At 48.3% G+C, this 16908-nt stretch overlaps 1 protein-coding gene across 2 annotated transcripts in view; it reads right to left on the bottom strand.

Annotated features, from left to right (window-relative positions):
- LOC134033843 (sarcoplasmic/endoplasmic reticulum calcium ATPase 2) overlaps positions 1-15833 on the bottom strand; it is a 28868-nt gene extending 13035 nt beyond the window's left edge. For both annotated transcript variants that reach the window (XM_062478133.1, XM_062478132.1), the window contains exons 1-7: positions 15209-15833; positions 14842-14859; positions 14645-14727; positions 12573-12677; positions 8633-8771; positions 1710-1790; positions 588-673 (exon numbers count right to left, since the gene is read on the bottom strand). In XM_062478133.1, the coding sequence (XP_062334117.1) occupies positions 588-673; positions 1710-1790; positions 8633-8771; positions 12573-12677; positions 14645-14727; positions 14842-14859; positions 15209-15326 (630 nt within the window). In that variant the 5' untranslated portion in view covers positions 15327-15833. The remainder of the gene's footprint in view (positions 1-587; positions 674-1709; positions 1791-8632; positions 8772-12572; positions 12678-14644; positions 14728-14841; positions 14860-15208) is intronic.
- Positions 15834-16908: the final 1075 nt, after the last annotated feature.

Below are 16908 nucleotides of genomic sequence, written 5' to 3' on the forward strand. Positions count from 1 at the left end.
GAGATGAGTGAATGCTAAAGATGCATGGCCTACTGCAAAATGTATAATAGCATCATTTTGGGGGGGGGGGGGGGCGCTCACAGGTCTCCAATCCCAGTGAAGGAGAAGTCAAAAGCAAGGTTAAAGGTGAGCGAGAGGAGAGGGGAGGCTGAGGATGTGGAGGAGATTGAGGAGGTGGATGAGGTGAGCAGGTGGATGAGGTGAGGAGGTTGAGGAGGTGAGCAGGTGGATGAGGTGAGGAGGTTGAGGAGGTGAGCAGGTGGATGAGGTGAGGAGGTTGAGGAGGTGAGGAGGTGGATGATGTGAGGAGGTTGAGGAGGTGAGCAGGTGGATGAGGTGAGGAGGTGAGGAGGTGGATGATGTGAGGAGGTTGAGGAGGTGAGCAGGTGGATGAGGTGAGGAGGTTGAGGAGGTGAGGAGGTGGATGAGGAGGTGAGCAGGTGGATGAGGTGAGGAGGTTGAGGAGGTGAGGAGGTGGATGAGGTGAGGAGGTGAGCAGGTGGATGAGGTGAGGAGGTTGAGGAGGTGAGGAGGTGGATGATGTGAGGAGGTGAGGAGGTTGAGGACCGTGTGGTTTCCAGACTCACAGAGAAGAGCATGTTCTTCTTGTCCTGGTTGACGGCTCGGGGGTCGGGCACCGGGTCTGTGTGCTTGATCACGGACACAGACTCTCCTTGAGGGAGAGAAGAGACGATGGAGAGGAGAGGGGGGGAGGAGAAAGAGACATATTGTAAAACTTCCACAACATGGAGAGGATGGGCTGACCTTGGGAGTAAGGGGGGGTCAGGGTGTGTGTGTGTGCGGGTGTACATCTTCACAGCTGACCGGACAGAGCTGCCAATTACTAAAGCCCTGAGGTGTGTCTCACCCGTACCCGCTCTCTTAAGCCGGGCTTTGGCAGATCATGGCCATGAATGGGAGGAAGAGAAAACGGCTGAAATACAGAAATACCTTCGAAGGAATCTGCTGCCAATTAAGGCAGTGGAGCAAAACGAGGGGGCGGGGGAGGGGGCTGCTTATTCATCCACTCCCGTTCTTACTCTCCCCCTCTTCCATATCCTCTCACACTCTCTTAGCGTCTGGAGCAATCCCTCCCATCCTTCTCTCCTCCCCCCCCCCATCCTTCTCTCCCCCCCCATCCTTCTCTCCTCCCCCCATCCTTCTCTCCTCCCCCCATCCTTCTCTCCTCCCCCCATCCTTCTCTCCTCCCCCCCCCCCCCCATCCTCCCCCCCGCCATTCAGTATCGACAAAGTATTGACGACCTTTCTTGCACAGAGCTCCAGTGAGTCGCAGGAAGAAAACAATACACGGAATGCCGCTTCCCCTGAGGTGAGTCATCCAGTGGACATTCATCGCCCCCCTCGACACGGCCAACAAACCCCAGGCTTCTCAATGAGAGCATCGCGCAGTGCGGGGAGGCATCGAGGCCGAAATCTCGGCCCCGCACATTTCTGGAACACTGCGTTCCGATTTCAAACAACAGATGGGGTGAGTGGATGTGGGAGACAAGGATCTGATAAGCCTTTATGGAGGTTGGATGCAAATGAGATTAAGATAGACAGGATTGCCCAAATCCATGTCGGTACTGAAACCTGATCCTAAACCATCATATGGAAATGTCAATGGAGACGTGTAATCCCTGCACAAGGTTGAATTATAAAAAAATGAGCAGAACAACTGATGAAAAGAGAGAGAAAGTGGTTCTCACCTGTCAGAATGGACTGGTCTACCCTCAGAGTTGTGGATTTAATGGAGGTGAGACGGATGTCTGAAGGAACTTTATCGCCGACTGTGGAGAAACAAAGGTAACAAAGGAAATAAAGGTTAAATACCACAAAGAGACTTAAAAAAAAAAACAACAACAAAAAAAAACAGCTGAGAATCAAAGTGTGAGGATTAGAGAAAAGGATTTTCTTCTAACCTTTAAGATTAGAACACAACGTGAACACACACACACTATATCTGGAAAGGTGGCGCCACCAGCTCATGTTAAACTATGCAAGCCAACTACATGTGCAGGGAGATCCGACACCTTTATACCACTCTAGAAGTACTTTCATGGGAGCGTCGACAGCACTGATGCTGCCTTGGCAGGTAAAGACCGCGTATGCTCACGCGCGCAGTCTACATCGAGCAGCACACACAACGGCATCCAAAACCCCACTCTCACAATGCCCTAGAGTAATCAAACCCCAATGTTGGTTCTCTCTCTTTCTGGAAGACAGGGTCGCCAAGCGATTGATCAGAATTATGAACGTCCCCGTTTCCAGGCTCCAGCCGGCGTCACGTTCTGGGACGGAAATAGATGGGTTCGCTCATTCTTTCCAATAACAGAGGGCTTTGGTAAATGCTAGTAAAACAAATGTCAAATGTAAATACCTCCCATCCTCCTTTTCCAAACAAACCCTTTGGACCACAGAGCCAGGCACTAGAGCCTATAAAAAAAACCTTGGCATTTATTAGTGAAGGCTGAAAGGGTGTCATACGCCTGGCTGTGAAGGGAAGAGGAAGAGGAGGATATTTTGCTGTTGTTGTAAGGGTCCAAAAAGTTGTAAACTATTGGATTCACCCATGGAAGTTTAAAGTAATAAGTGGTGTTTGTGTCAGACGGGGGAGGGGGGGTTGGGGGGGCTTTTGCGCAGACTTCTGCTTCTCTGTTGAAGTAGCTGATTGGCTGTGTCGTGGTTGTAGTCGTCGTGGCCACGTCAGGCCAGAAAAGCCCCCCCCCCCGGGAGAAGGCTCTCTGAGGAGGACAGAGTTTTGACAGACGTGTAAACCAAGCCTGGAGGCCTCCGCAGTGCCCTTTAGTGCTAACAAACCGGGGGGAGAAGAGTGGCGGTGGATGAGTGTGAAGTGTAATGGTGCGGATAGAGGAGAGGAAGACAGGATAGGAGCGGGGGGGTGAGGCGGGGTAAGATGAGAGGAAGGGAGAGGGGCTGAGAGCGCAGAGAAGAGCAAGAGTCGGGCTGCTGAGAGATTGCACGAGACCTGCGAAACGCAAGGCCAAAAATGGGAAAACTATTTTCGGCGGTTGCAGAGCGTGCAGTAGCGTGGGAGGGGCAGGGGCTCCCATCTGAACCTCGCGGAGCTGAGGAGGCCTCCCAGCCCGCGCTGAGGCCGAGGCACACTTTACACCGAGTACGTGTGCGCATGCTGGACGGCTGCAGCACGTGGCTGCGGTAGTTTGGAGCCTATGTTGTGCACGTCTTCCTGGCCCTTAAATGTACGCACACGCAAGTGCAGGACCTACAGACATCGTGGGGCAGGATACCAAAGATCCTCTTACAAAGTAACAAAAAGTTTCCTTCTTTGTTATTTTGAGATGGTAATAAAAAAACGAATATTAAAGAAATGTGTAATCTTTAACTTTATGCCTTTTGGAAACCAGGTCATCTTTTACTCGCTTACCTATTCACAGTAACAGAAATCTTTACCTGGGGTGCCCAAACTTTTGCATAGAACTATTGTGTATGTGTGCGCGCGCATCTCTGTCTATATATAGATATATCTATATATAGATACATATGCCCGTATAACTGCCCTTCAAGATAAGGAAAAACTCCCAGCAAAACTCAGCAAGAATTATTTTAAGAAACCTTGGGAAGAGCAATCCGGCGAGGGATCCCCTCCTCTGGAGACGTTTGGTGGAAGAGAGTTGCGGAACACAGGCTAAAGATACCTGGATGTAGATATTTAGATAGACACAGCCCCTGGAGCACATCAGCTCTGACAGAAGATGGAGGGGGAGTGCCACCCTGCAGGACCCAGAGCTGTCCAGACCTCCGCAGAAACGAGCTGCCATTCAACTCCATCTGTCTCCACAAAGGAAGACTGAACAGAGGATGGATGGAAGGGGAAGAGATGGAGGAGAATTTTTTTTAAATACAAAACGACAAAGGGAGGTGTGTGTGGTGGTGGTGGGGGGGGGGGGTCCTAGTTCTTGAGAAGAAGAAAGAATAGAGCCTATTAATTTCCTCCTCCCTCGTGGATCCGTTTCTTAAAAAGTCGAGCAGAAACGCCCCTCAGCCACACGCACAGGAGGGCGATGTTGGAGATGGACACCCGAGGCTGGGAAAGATAGGTCAGGAATAGAAGGCTAACCCAATTTCCTGACAATGGGAGCACGGTGGCTGCAAGAGCACCGCTGGCCGTCCTTAAATGTAACTGTGGGCGTCTTCAGGAAGAGACGCGTACTGCACACATCCACCCACTGTTTGGACTTGCGTAAACACACCCAAAGCTCGGGTTGGCAAACAAATGGATTACTTGGCATACGAGCTGTGTGTTATTGTACACAACACAGCCCTCACTGGGTTTAGGTCCGTGTTTAACAGTGGAGTAAAAAAGGTGAGAAAACTGTGAGAGGGGGACCGAAAATGGGACCGATTGAGAAAATAAACAGAGAGCAAGTGGGAAAACAACGAGTGTGTGACTTTTCAAGGTCACCTACTCCTCTGGCCTGATGGATGCTGTGTTTAAGAAAAAAGTGTTTCTTCTCCTGGAGAAAGGGACCAGTCACCTCATCTTGTCACTGATCAGCCGGCGGAGGCACAGGAGGTCCTGTCCAGCATGCAGACAGGTGCACGCGCACACACACCCACACCAAGTGCAAGAAAGGGACATTTGTGACATTTATCAAAAGTAAAAGGCAAATGGACAAGAACTGCAGACTTCCGTCAAGTTCGGTCATCGACCCTCAATGTAAAAGTCTTTACATAATTAAATCGAGTGGTCCGCCATGCGTCACGGGGAGAGCGCCGTGTCCGGTAGCCCTGGGAGGTCTGGCGAGCGGTTTGTTTGCTCTCCCAGGGCCGCGCTAATGAGTGAGCACGTAGACGCCGACCTCGAGGCTCGCGGGTCCGGACACGGAGCCGAGCACTCCGGAGCAGAGGTGGTGAAGACCGGCGGAGGGCAAGAGAGAAGATGGACGCGGCTTCCGTCCGCCCCTGAACGCACGAACACACGTGTGCCGTCACTGGACATATCGTGCGCACGGCCCAAGCTGCGTCCCTCTCATGTTGCGTCCAGATCTCGCCCCGCGGCAGTGGAAATGTCACTTGTTAATGTCAGCGAGAGAAAGCCATGGACGCACGGGCTCACGGCACGGGGACAAAAAAACGACCCAACTCACAAACCCTTTAATTACGGTGGGGAAAGAGCCGCCATCTGGTCGGCAAAACATTTGTCTGATCGGGTCTGACAGGGTCTGGCCCTCTCTAAATGCCCCCCCCCCCCCCCTCTCTCTGGACCTGCAGGGCTGGAACAGAGTGCTGGCCTGATACTAGCCAGCCACGGCTATGGTCCAGTTAGCTCACGCGCACACACGCAACTAGGTCACACACACTCGACAAATAAAGACCATGCTTGTTTGTTTGATTCTACACAGGATGTTGATGCAGCAAGGGTCAGGGCCGTCCCCGTGGCAACCGAGCGACTCTTGGCCAGCCGGGAGCTGAATACTGAGCAGAGAGAAAGGAGGGAGGGAGGAGGTGATGGCTGGAGTGGTCAGCTGGAGTGCTGGAGTCCGCGGAGCGCTGGCCACAGATCATAGAGCTGGCGTCACAGATCTTAGGACAGATTACGGAAACACTGGTCCTCTGGGCTGACAGGATGAATGATGATGGAAAGAGAAAGAGGTGGGAAGGAGAGAGAGAGAGATGGTGAGGCAGGAGGAAAATAACCAAACGAAAGGGGGGAGCAAAAAAAAAGAAAAACAGAGCGAGCAGGGAGTCATGTGGAGGTCAGCTTGATGCCTAGTTAGCACCTCACAACTACATTCAACACAGCCGCAGCAAAACAGAAACACGGCGGTGTCGAGGGCGTTTTAAACAATTACGGCAGTTTGAGAGTCAAAAGTGCAACGACAACTCCTGAACTGAAGAGACGCTTGGCCACAGCTGTGTGCGTTTGTCACTTTGATTTTAGCAGACGAGACGGCACTGTCATTACATATGGATGCCAGACATCAAACCGGACAAGGAAGACGATGTTCATCCTTTTAGCGTCGGCAGCTCCCAAACACACACTAACAAATGAATCCTGTGTAAGTGGGGAGAGAGAGAGAGAGAGAGCGAGCGGGCGCCTTCTTTCTTACTGTGAAGGACAGTCCTCCAAGGTCACCGGTATCCAAACAGTAAAAAGGAGAGAGATGGAGGGGGATGTGGGGGGGGCGGCAATGAGAGGGGTTTTGTTCACCATGCTGTAGACACTGTACAGTCTGCTTGCATAAAACCAGCGGGAAGGTACTCGCGCATTTAACAGTTAAGAGGTCCTCGAAAATAGTATAAACTCACGGTGAGAAGAACACGCACCGTACGCTCACAGGAAGAGGGCGAGACTGCTCACACAGAGACGGTGTATACAGGAGCCTGTTAACCTCTCGACGAGCCTTAGTGGGAATCCTAGGCTGGGGCCTTGTTAGACTACGGGACTAGGGAGGACAGAAACCAGACGCAGCTCTACTACGGGTACTTAGCGACATGGCTCAGCATGCAGCCTGTGCAAACAGGCCCCGTTCTGGAACCCAGGGGCTCCACGCTCCACGTTCCAGCAGCGTTAACTGTACGGGTGTTTGGTACTAAACCAGCCAAACGATACTCGGCGAGGAGTGAGTGGATGAGGGAAGGACACCAGACAACATGGAGATCAGCACAGTTGGGGCGAGTTGTCTGACAGGGGGGGGGGGGGGGGGGGGGGTGTTACTGGCCGAGTGCAGCAGCTTCTGTTCTGTATCGCTCACCTACGCTGACACAATGAAATACATTTTGCAAAACGCTCTTAATCCATTTGCTTCTCTCCGTCTTATGTAACGGTGACTCACCTGGTGGATTAGTCAGGGACGAGCACCCCGTGTTGAGATGGGCATCTGTCTGTCTACATGTGAGCGTGCACCTGTCCACTACTTAACAGCCAGGTTAGCTGAACAACAATCCACTTGAGTCCAAATGAGTTCTCTCTGGGCCGTGCCCTGACCGTGGTTGTGTGTGTGTGTACGTGGGGGGGGGGGGGGGGACACACGACATACAAGGTACTAGGGCTGGGCGATAAATCGATTTAATAAAAATTATCGAAGTAATGACTTCCCTCAAAGTTATCGTGACATTAATTCAATAATTCAATTCAATCAATAATTAAGAACAGCAGTACATTTAATTTCTGTGATGCAGCAGGAAGTTGCGGAGAAATGGTAGCCTACGCTCACTAAAATATACTGGGCACCTCGAGTGGAGCTAATGTCAACTTCCAATGAAGAAATTATTGATAAAAAGGGTTCGTCGTCTTCTTCAGTTATTGGAAAGTGGTTTTGGGCTTTTTTGGGAAATCCGACAAAGAGCAGAGCAATATTCGATGCAAATTGGGTAGTAAACAAACAGGTGGCTACCAAGTCTGGTAATACGACAAACCTTTACCACCTGAAGCAAAATCACTCGTTGGAACATGTAGAAAGTGTGAGTTTGCACCAAGGTATTGATAAAAAGCAATTTTAAAAAGCTTCAGTTACTTGACCCCAGGTACATGCTCCCTGGCCACAAACTTTTCTCTCACACCGCGCTGCCTAAACTTTATGCCGAGTGTAGGGAAAAAGTTGAGGAAGAGACTTATTTTGCTACTACTACGGATCTGTGGTCTATCGTCTTAATTATCGCTACCGAATGGAAATATAAATATCTATATTGATAATTTTTTACCCATATCGCCCAACCCTAAAAGGTACACTGAAGATTAGGGGTGGCACGGTACACTGAAATCAAGGTTCGGTTCATACATCACGGTTTGGTACGAGCTCGGTACAACGGAGGGAAAAGCAAAACAAACCAGGTTCCTCTACGAGTGAATACGGGCGCATTGAAAATTAAATGTAAATTCCGATTGCGTCACTGATTTTTTGGGCCCTATTTGTACGTGTATCTAAAGGCTGGTTAAGCACTGGAGGGAGGAGAAGTTGGACAGTTTTTTTTGTCTCGTTCCAGTGATTGGCACACCTGGGTGATGGCGTCGGATATTTGAAGTCATTTAGCACACGCTCTTATCCAGATGCGTTATATGCGTTAGCATGTTAGATGTATTTCCACTCACATACCCCACAACTGCTGAACAACGCCGACACACACAGTCCTTGTCTTATCCACCACTCTCTTGCCTGTACTACTGTAACTGAATGGGAAACCGAAGTTTTCCCAAACTTGTGATCTTAAAGACGCCGGCGGGTCCTCTATCTCTCGTGGGTCGCCACCACTCGCCATACTCGTCCTTAGTGCTGCTAGCTAGCTCAGACTCACGGCGGCGCCAATCAGAGCTTCAGAGCTAAAGCGGGGCAACAGATTAGGTGTCCCTAAAAAACACGAGTATCTAACAGTAGTTCCGCATTACATTAATTAATTTGCTTCAATGTCAAACTTCCTCACACCAAATAGAGTGGATGATGCGGAAGGGATTGTTAGTCACCGACTCCTACCAACCACCAGAATGTCCCCAGGCAAACTGCCAGGGGCAGGGTAGAAGAGGGAGGGGGGGGGGGAAGAGAGCGAGAGGGAGAGAGAGGTCTAGATGAGAGCTGGAGGAAGGAGAATAAGAGGAAAAAAAAAGAGCAAGACGGACCCTGAAAGAGCTCAGTCTGGACAGGTCTCTTACCAGCCACCTCCACGATGTCCCCGGGGACGATGTCCCTGGCCTTGATCCTCTGGACACTCTTCCTGTCCTGGCGGTAGACCTTGCCCATCTCCGGCTCGTACTCCTTCAGAGCCTCGATGGCGTTCTCCGCGTTCCGCTCCTTGAAAGGGACGAGATGGGACCAATTGAATATCACTCCGCGTTAACGTCATTGGACGATTTGTCAGGGTGCGTCCCAGCTCAACTCATTGAAATACCAAATGAGCCCAAAGCGTTTATTTTTCTTCTTCTCTTAAACACGTCAACTATGACAAACATCAAATAAACACCAACACGGCAGCCATTGCACTCGATCAGGCTTGGACCACATCAGAGTCCTCGTGGGTCATGCATGCAGCCCTGGGAATTATTGCTATGGTGGCAACATCTAGGTGACGTCTCATCGGACAATCAGATAATGGACCGCGTGTTCCAAACCAAACCGTCACCCAGCCGTCCTCACTACTCCGCCTCATCTGTCCATCTCTCTGCCATTCCCTCTATTCTGTTCTCCAATGCTTCCTTCAGTCGAGGCCCGGCCCTGCCCACCCTGATCAGCTCTCTTCCCCCTGACCTTTCCCTCTCCGGGTTGATCCCTCCAGAGGAACGGTTGGCTCTGGCAGGCTAGGGAAGGACGGGCACACACACCCGGGGGCGGGGTTCCTGGTAGCCCAGCAACAACATGAACACGGGGGCCAAAGTCATTACACTTGACCGGATGGGATGCAGGCAGGAGAATAGTCCTCCGATTGACCACAGGGCCCAGTCATCACAGGCTTGCAGAGCACAGTTGCTTTGCTTTCAGGAGGAGGTGGCGGTGGGGGGGGGGGGATTACTGGCTCTGAACGTGGCTGAATACATGTCTGGCATTTTAAACATTTGCGTTCGTCAACCATACCTTGGTGGTGCCCATGCAAACTTTATTTGCTTACACAATGGCGAATGCAGTTGACAGTAAGCGGATTCCTCTCTTTACACGAACCTCGGAGGGGCCTTCTGGCGGAAATCCAACCGACAGTGCAGGCTGGCCGGGGAGGCAGGCAGCGTCGTAAAGCACAAGGTACACTGAGGTGTGCTCTGGCAGGCCGAGCGGACTGTGCAAGTGATTGTTCGCCAACGAGAGCTGGGGGGGGGGGGGGGCGGTGTGAATTACAATGACGGGGACTTTCTTTGTAAATGTGGGTAATGTCTCCTTAACATTTCACACACGTGGGAGGTGGCTGGCTCGCGGTCCCAGTCCTGCCCTCAGAAGTGAGGGGTGGGGGTAAGAGAGCCAACAAATGGCCGACGACTCAATACAAAGTTCTATTCGCACGTTTTCTGGGAGGACGGTGGCCCCAACGTCCAAACTTAAAATCGAGACATGTCTCCATGACAACTAGGCCAAGTCTTTGCTACACTGCCTACCTGGCAACGGACAGCACAGGAGCTCATTGTAAAACGTAAACCCCCTAGCAACAACCTTGTTGAGGAGACGCTACCAGCGCTACCATCCGACTACGGCTGCCCTCCCTCCCCCAGCCAGCCAGCCCTTTAGCCGCTCAGACAGTGGCGGAGAGACGCTCCAGCGTTATGTACCAGCCTCTCTTTACCGCCCTCGAACTCTGGTGGCGTATTGTACCAGGCTTGCACCATGAGGCCCCTGTGCTGGGCAGCGGGGTGGACCCGCTCCAGGGACATGGCACTCGGCCTGCCCTGGCTCCCGCACGCTGATTGGAGAAGACGGCCAGGTGATTAAGCTGAGGGCCTCTGACGCCTCGCTTGCCTGGTATCAGGGCACCAATGTTGAATCAAACTCTACCTGCCATTGTAACACCTTTGGGCGGGACTAAGCATTAAATGGAAAGAGGTAAGCATAACCAAAGAAACGAGAAGATACAACGAGACGGAAAAACAGGCAGACATGCACAGAGAGACATCATCTGATACACACAGACACCATTCTGGGGCATCTGGTTTGTGACTGTTTATTACATTTCCTGTTTTACCCATAGAAGGACTTAGCTAGTTAAGAGTTAAGGGACAGTTCAGAGAACATGCCAGGATTTCTCAGGCTGGTAGTGGAGGGCAATGAATGGAAACCAAAATAAATCAGACAAGGGAAGAGAAAGTGGGACGAGGGTTTCGGGGTGACAAAGAAAGGCTCAGGAAAATAGAAGTTTCCCTCCCTCTCTTTTCTCTTTCTGCCTCGGAGGCTCCATTGGGATGTTCCAGCTCTATCCTTAGCCTGGATTGAGATGGTTATCTAGTTCTTGAGGTTCACACACGCACACAACTATAAATAGCCTACTCTCCTTTTTGTATAACTACAAAATAAAACGTTACTTTCACAAGTACTTCCTTGTTTGCCCCTTGAGACAGTTTTGACACCTAAACAAAGTCAAATCTTCTTATGCATCTGACCACAGACCACACACACACACTACAGACCAAGTGCAAAATAAAAGTTATAATACGCCATTTGCTAAGAGACAACTTGAATTGAAATGCACTGTACTTCCATACAACTGTATTGGCCTCAGAAACTGTCACTGTGAGAGTGCGTCATTCGGATTATTTGCCAACTCATGCCTCAGCGGGGCTTAACCATGCTATCGATGGCACCAGCCTGCTATGGAGACCACAGCGAGGGCCGCGTTGAGGGAGCTAAGCCACCAAACTCATTAGACACTGATACGTCCCTGTGACACACCTGTTCTGCGACAGATGCCTGTCCATACTCTGTGGACTCCCTCCCTTGGTCTAGACATGTTGAAAATGTAATGACGCTAATGAGTTAATGGGGGAAAGGGATGCACCATCTCTGCAGGATAATACCCGGCGGTATAAAAGGGGGGACCACGGATTAACTGATTAATTTAGATAAATGATCATCCTTTCCATGTATTTAGAGCCAGTTGTACTGCAGTGTTGTGTAGGTGGACAGAGACTACAATAAGACAGTCTCCACACAGAATGTTCTGGAATTGTGATCGTCTTGTGAGCAGTGGGGTGACTTGAGAACGCCCAAACGACATAGTATTCTATAGAATTGTTGTTGCAGTGCTTAAGGCAGGACATTTAAGAAGGAGTCCATTGTTGAGTGGGGGAAATTCACTTAAAGGGGCGGTTGGCTCGCCGTGGGTAACTAACATTAGTGGAGGGTCCCGCTCATGGTCGGTTGATGTTCTGTGTCATTTGCCATGTGCAGACAGCGACAGAACTGGCAACAAGGATGTAGCAGCAATAAAAGGACAACAAATCTTGCCTTTGATATTGCTATGGGTCTCAATGATTTCAATCAAAACAAAATCCACATTCTTTGGGTGCCATACACTATTTTGATTGATAATACTTATCCAGAAAAGGCCAGTGTCCTGGATATTTATTGACCCTTCAAAATAAGTGCGTAAAGGAAGTAGCTGTGAAAGGTGTTGCGACCGAAAGCTGGATACAATTGGGACCTCGCTCTTTCTCCTTTTGAACTTTGTGAGAAATACACTTTCCCGTCGCAGCAGATCGTGACTGAAAAGAATAGATTTACCCTCCGGCTCAGCTACTGTATAAGATTATTCTATATTTAGCCTTCCTCTTGTCTGTTGTTTACTCCCTTAGGTTTCAGTGGGTTTGTTGGGCTAGCAGACATGTAACTGGCCAGAAATCTGGCAAGCGAGGAACAGAACCACCATCGATCGGTTCCAGGGAATAAGCAGTAGTGAGCACAAAAAAACAACCATGAAACCATGGTTTCTTTTCATATAGGTCAGTTCATTTGTAACCATTAGCCAACTCAGAGTGTATAACAGCCTGCATGTCTGAAGTTATGGTCTGACCTTTTCAATAGATCGAGCAGAAACTCCACCACAAACCTATGGAAATGGTCTACATGTTGAACAATGTATACTATTTAAACGCCATGCAGCGCTGTGAAAGATGTGCTTACCTGCCAGACACCAACGATGGCATTGGCTATGAGAATCAGCAAGATGACAAAAGGCTCCACGAAGGCTGTAATGGTCTCCTCTCCCTCTTCAAACCAGGCCAGCACCTATGGAGGGACAAACAAAAAAAAAAGATAAGAAAAACAAGCAGGATTCTCAACCGCTTAACCAACCATTAAATCAATCATACAACAAGTTGGCTCGGAACATTACCAAGCAGATGCTAGCTAGGACACATGCTAGCCTATATACCAGCTACTCTCGCTACGTATTGTTGCCAACTAATTAATGTTGATTACCCTCACAGTAAAGTAATATTCACCCCAGTTCTGGTCACACAGTCTACAGCAAAGCCTTTGTTCTCACAATAGTTTGCTAGGTTATACTTGACCCAGACGAGCCAGCCAGCACATCCGGGGGAGGGGGGGTTGGTCCTCCATCAAGTCTTCCATTCAAGCCCCTAATGTAGGTGACAGGCATTTCAAACCACTCCAGTTCAAATGGCCACGTTATATAATCATCAATCTGATAAGGCCCCAGCGTTTTAGACCCTTGTAATGACGCATGAACCAGCAAGCTGGAGACTTCACACACACTGGGCCGCAATTACGTGAAAAAAATAAAATAAAGTGAAGTCAGCGAGGCCATAGTAGCTCTTGTGAGCAAACGGGGCAACATTGACCACTTCTCTCATCAAAGACTAAATATATCCCTGGGCGGTCACATTTAGTTTGAATGTCTCTGTTCCATGCTTGCAGTGACAAAAGAGCCACTAGGCGCCCACAGAGCCCACAACCTCATTACTTCAGAGCCCCTGTAATGAGCTCGTCCAGCACTCTGGCGGTAAAACTGTCAATGTGACATGACACCCATTTGCGGTAGAAACGACACAAATCTACTCATCCCCCCACGATACTACGACCTATAGTGCCAGGAACTGTAGAATAGGGCCACCAGAATATTGTGGTTTATTACATGTCTAACTCGACCATAACTGCAGTGCTCTGTCCCAAGTCAGTTGACACCACACAGGGAACATGCCTTTACGTCGGCTTTAGAATGACGTGAGCAGGAGAAAGTTCTCAAGCGTGTCTCATTGAATGGACATCCCCCTGATCCATTGGAGAACAGCTGATCAAACTGAAAATCTAATTGTAAAAAAAAAAAAAAAAAAAAGAAAAAAAAAAAGAAAAGGATCGCATGAGTATCTGTGGGAGTTGTGAATGGAGTGTGCACTACTGCCATTGGCTCCCATGCAGGCCAGACCATCCCTGACACTATCATTACTATGGTCCCTGGCTTGTGCTGCTTGGCCAGATGGCCCCAGGCCAAAGCTTCCAGGTGGACGCAGCGGCAGAGGGAACAGAGCTCAGCACTGCCAGGGGATCTGTCACACCTAGCTTGTGTCTGGGTCAGGATAGAACCAGAGATATCGCAGCTTTTGTCTTCACTCGTACGTCTTTTGGCATCTGCAATTGATACATGTGAAGAGGCCTTCTCCAAGATACTCAGGTATGAAAGTCGGGCAACAATCAAGACTAACTATTCCTGTCTCTCCAAAAGCCACACACTTTGAACTCTATAAAAGCCCTTAACTTTGAAGGAGACAGCTGTCTTATACTCACATTTGTTGTGGTAGATTTTCATAGATTCAGTTAAACAAAATCAAATTACTGTGAAATCAAGACTGTTTCTGTCAGCAGGGCCTCAAGCAAGGATGTGGGCTTTTAGAAGAACTTTAACACGATTGCAGACAAGTGATTTGTCACAACAGTGGAAACGCACCATTTACAAGTGTCGTGCCTAAACACTCAGACACAGAGAATGTGCCTTTTTTTCATAAGCTTCTGTGTTATGTCACCAGACATATTCTGGGCATCTTACTCTCCTCCTGGAGAAGCATTCCTGATTAGATGTAGGCTAGTGCTGAATCTTTCCCAAAGTATACAACACACGGCTGTCTGACTGAGAACACCTTTTGGCCAGAGGTACATGGGCTCTGATTTGAAAGGTGACGCGAACATGTTACTTGGTGCCAGACGCCAATGTTTTCGGCAGTGTCCATTGTACTTACAAAGGATATGCAGGCTGCAAGAAGAAGTATCCTCACAAGGAGATCTTCAAACTGTTCAACCACCAGCTCCCATAGAGATTTACCTAGGAGGGACAAATTATGAATTGGAATCCATAAAAATAATTTGATGAACTATTATTACAACGGTCACGTCTCACGTGTATCGATGTACGCATGGAATGAGTGTTTGCGCCTACCTTCCTCAGCCGGTAATTCTGTGGTTCATCCACACGACACCAAACCGGATATAGGGAGAGAAAGACAAGCGACATATTACACATGGATTTCTGGAGCTTCTGTGAATGAATGTCTAAATGTACCCTTCTTTAACGTATCAGATTGTTTTCCTGTTATTTCAGAGAGCATTTCCCCTACAAGGATACGTTAAACATTTGAATTAAGTATTTCAACATTTCATTTGGTGACGTCAGAGCACCATTTTTTTCTGACTCATGCAGTGACGGATTAGCTAACGTTACAGAATTAAACGAACCGCTAGCAGCAAGCTAACTAGCTTGACACCGATGGTGTAGTAATGCAATTATTTTACACAATGTTACTTACCGTTTGGTCCCCATTTTTCCCGTTGTCTCTTTACCTGGTCTAAGCCTAGACCGGTGCTTTCATTTACGTTGAAGTTACTGTAAACTTCTTCCACTGTCTTTGTGTGTGCGTTGTCCATGGTGAAACGGCCACTTCAGGACACGGCTAGCTACAGTAACTCTAAATCTTACTACCAACCACGGCTGTTTGGATTAACTACTAAGGTTTCACCGTTGATTCTCTCCTAAAACTAAGTTGGAAAATACTTAAGGTATAATTGTGGACCAAGAACTTTCTCTCTTCTAAGTGTTCTAAGGCCGGGTGTCAAGAAGCGTGTCCGTGCCGGTAGAACGATTCGCTAGCTACCACTATTTCGATACCTTTCCCTTACCCCTTGACTTCGCCGGTTGTAACGCTCCACTAGGTCTACAACAAACACAAGAAATTCATATCACCTTCATAACAGCTGCATTGTTAATGGTATATATTTTCTGTATATATTCCCTGAAAATTGCTGAGGCATTTAGCTAAGCGACAGGTCTTAAAAGTAACGTCTCTGAATGTCCACTGTCAAATCCGTCGTCTGCCCGGTATGCTGCGGATTCACTACTCTCATCATCAGCACCAATCGCAAGTCTCCGCTGCACCTCTCGCGTGCTCCGAATACTGTCCTCTCGGTCCGCATGTGGAAAGCGCTCATTGGTTGGAAAGCCCGGAACTCACATTCCCTTACTGAACTCATTCCGGTGTTTGTAATCAACTGAGAAGGATTGTTCTAGACTCCACAAACAGAAAAATGTAAAGTATCTGTAATCCAGTCAGAGGCACACAGGCCATGATGGAAGCTGGTAAACCCACATCTCTATGTCTGCAGAAATGCTGGAGATATATCATTGCCTCACTCAAAAAGTGACAGAAGGCATCTAGAACTGATAATTATACATGTTTCACCCTCTGTTTTATTTGGTGTGAGCTTCAATGTTTACATGTTGGATAATTATAGATTTGCACTTTAGACATCTGATTGCATGCAGATCATATTAGATTATGATCATGAAAAACATTTATGATGCATAGTTAATAAAAGACAGACATTTTTTGTTTAAAAATTGTGGTTGAAAGTATATTAGACTGCATTCACAGATTGAAAGAATTGTCCCAGGCCTGAGATACTAAAATTTGAGATTATTTGAGATATGTTTTTTTTTTCAGACTTCTGCTGGTAACAAGAATGGAAAGAGGTTTGCCACCGCAACTCAGCGATAAGACACGACTGTGTCTCGTACTTTGTGTGTGTGTGTTTGTGCATTTGTGTGTGTTCTAGCTGTCTAACCTATAGCAGACTAGCAGCTGTTTCATATAGAATATGTTTGGAGTCAGTCAAATGTTGCTGCATGGTACTGATTTTCCAATGAGAAAAAGACACCCAGTTATTTTTCATTAGTATATTTACATTTATTCATTTAGCAGACGCTTTTATCCAAAGCGTCCAAAAACATCGCGGGTAGCCAAAACATGAAGCACATTGTGAACAACCAAAATAAGTGCCAAAGGGAAGAACCACAAGAGCATGTAGTTAAACAAGTTACAATTAAACAACATGAATCGCTATAAGTGCAAGTGTACCTGTAGAAAAGCAAGCAACAGTAAAACATATTTCAATAATTTAAATCAGTTACCACTAACCAACAAGAGCAGCAAGCCTCTAAGCAAGAGTCATT

Source organism: Osmerus eperlanus, chromosome 14, assembly GCF_963692335.1.
Source record: "Osmerus eperlanus chromosome 14, fOsmEpe2.1, whole genome shotgun sequence".
In the NCBI taxonomy this organism is placed as follows: Eukaryota; Metazoa; Chordata; class Actinopteri; order Osmeriformes; family Osmeridae; genus Osmerus; species Osmerus eperlanus.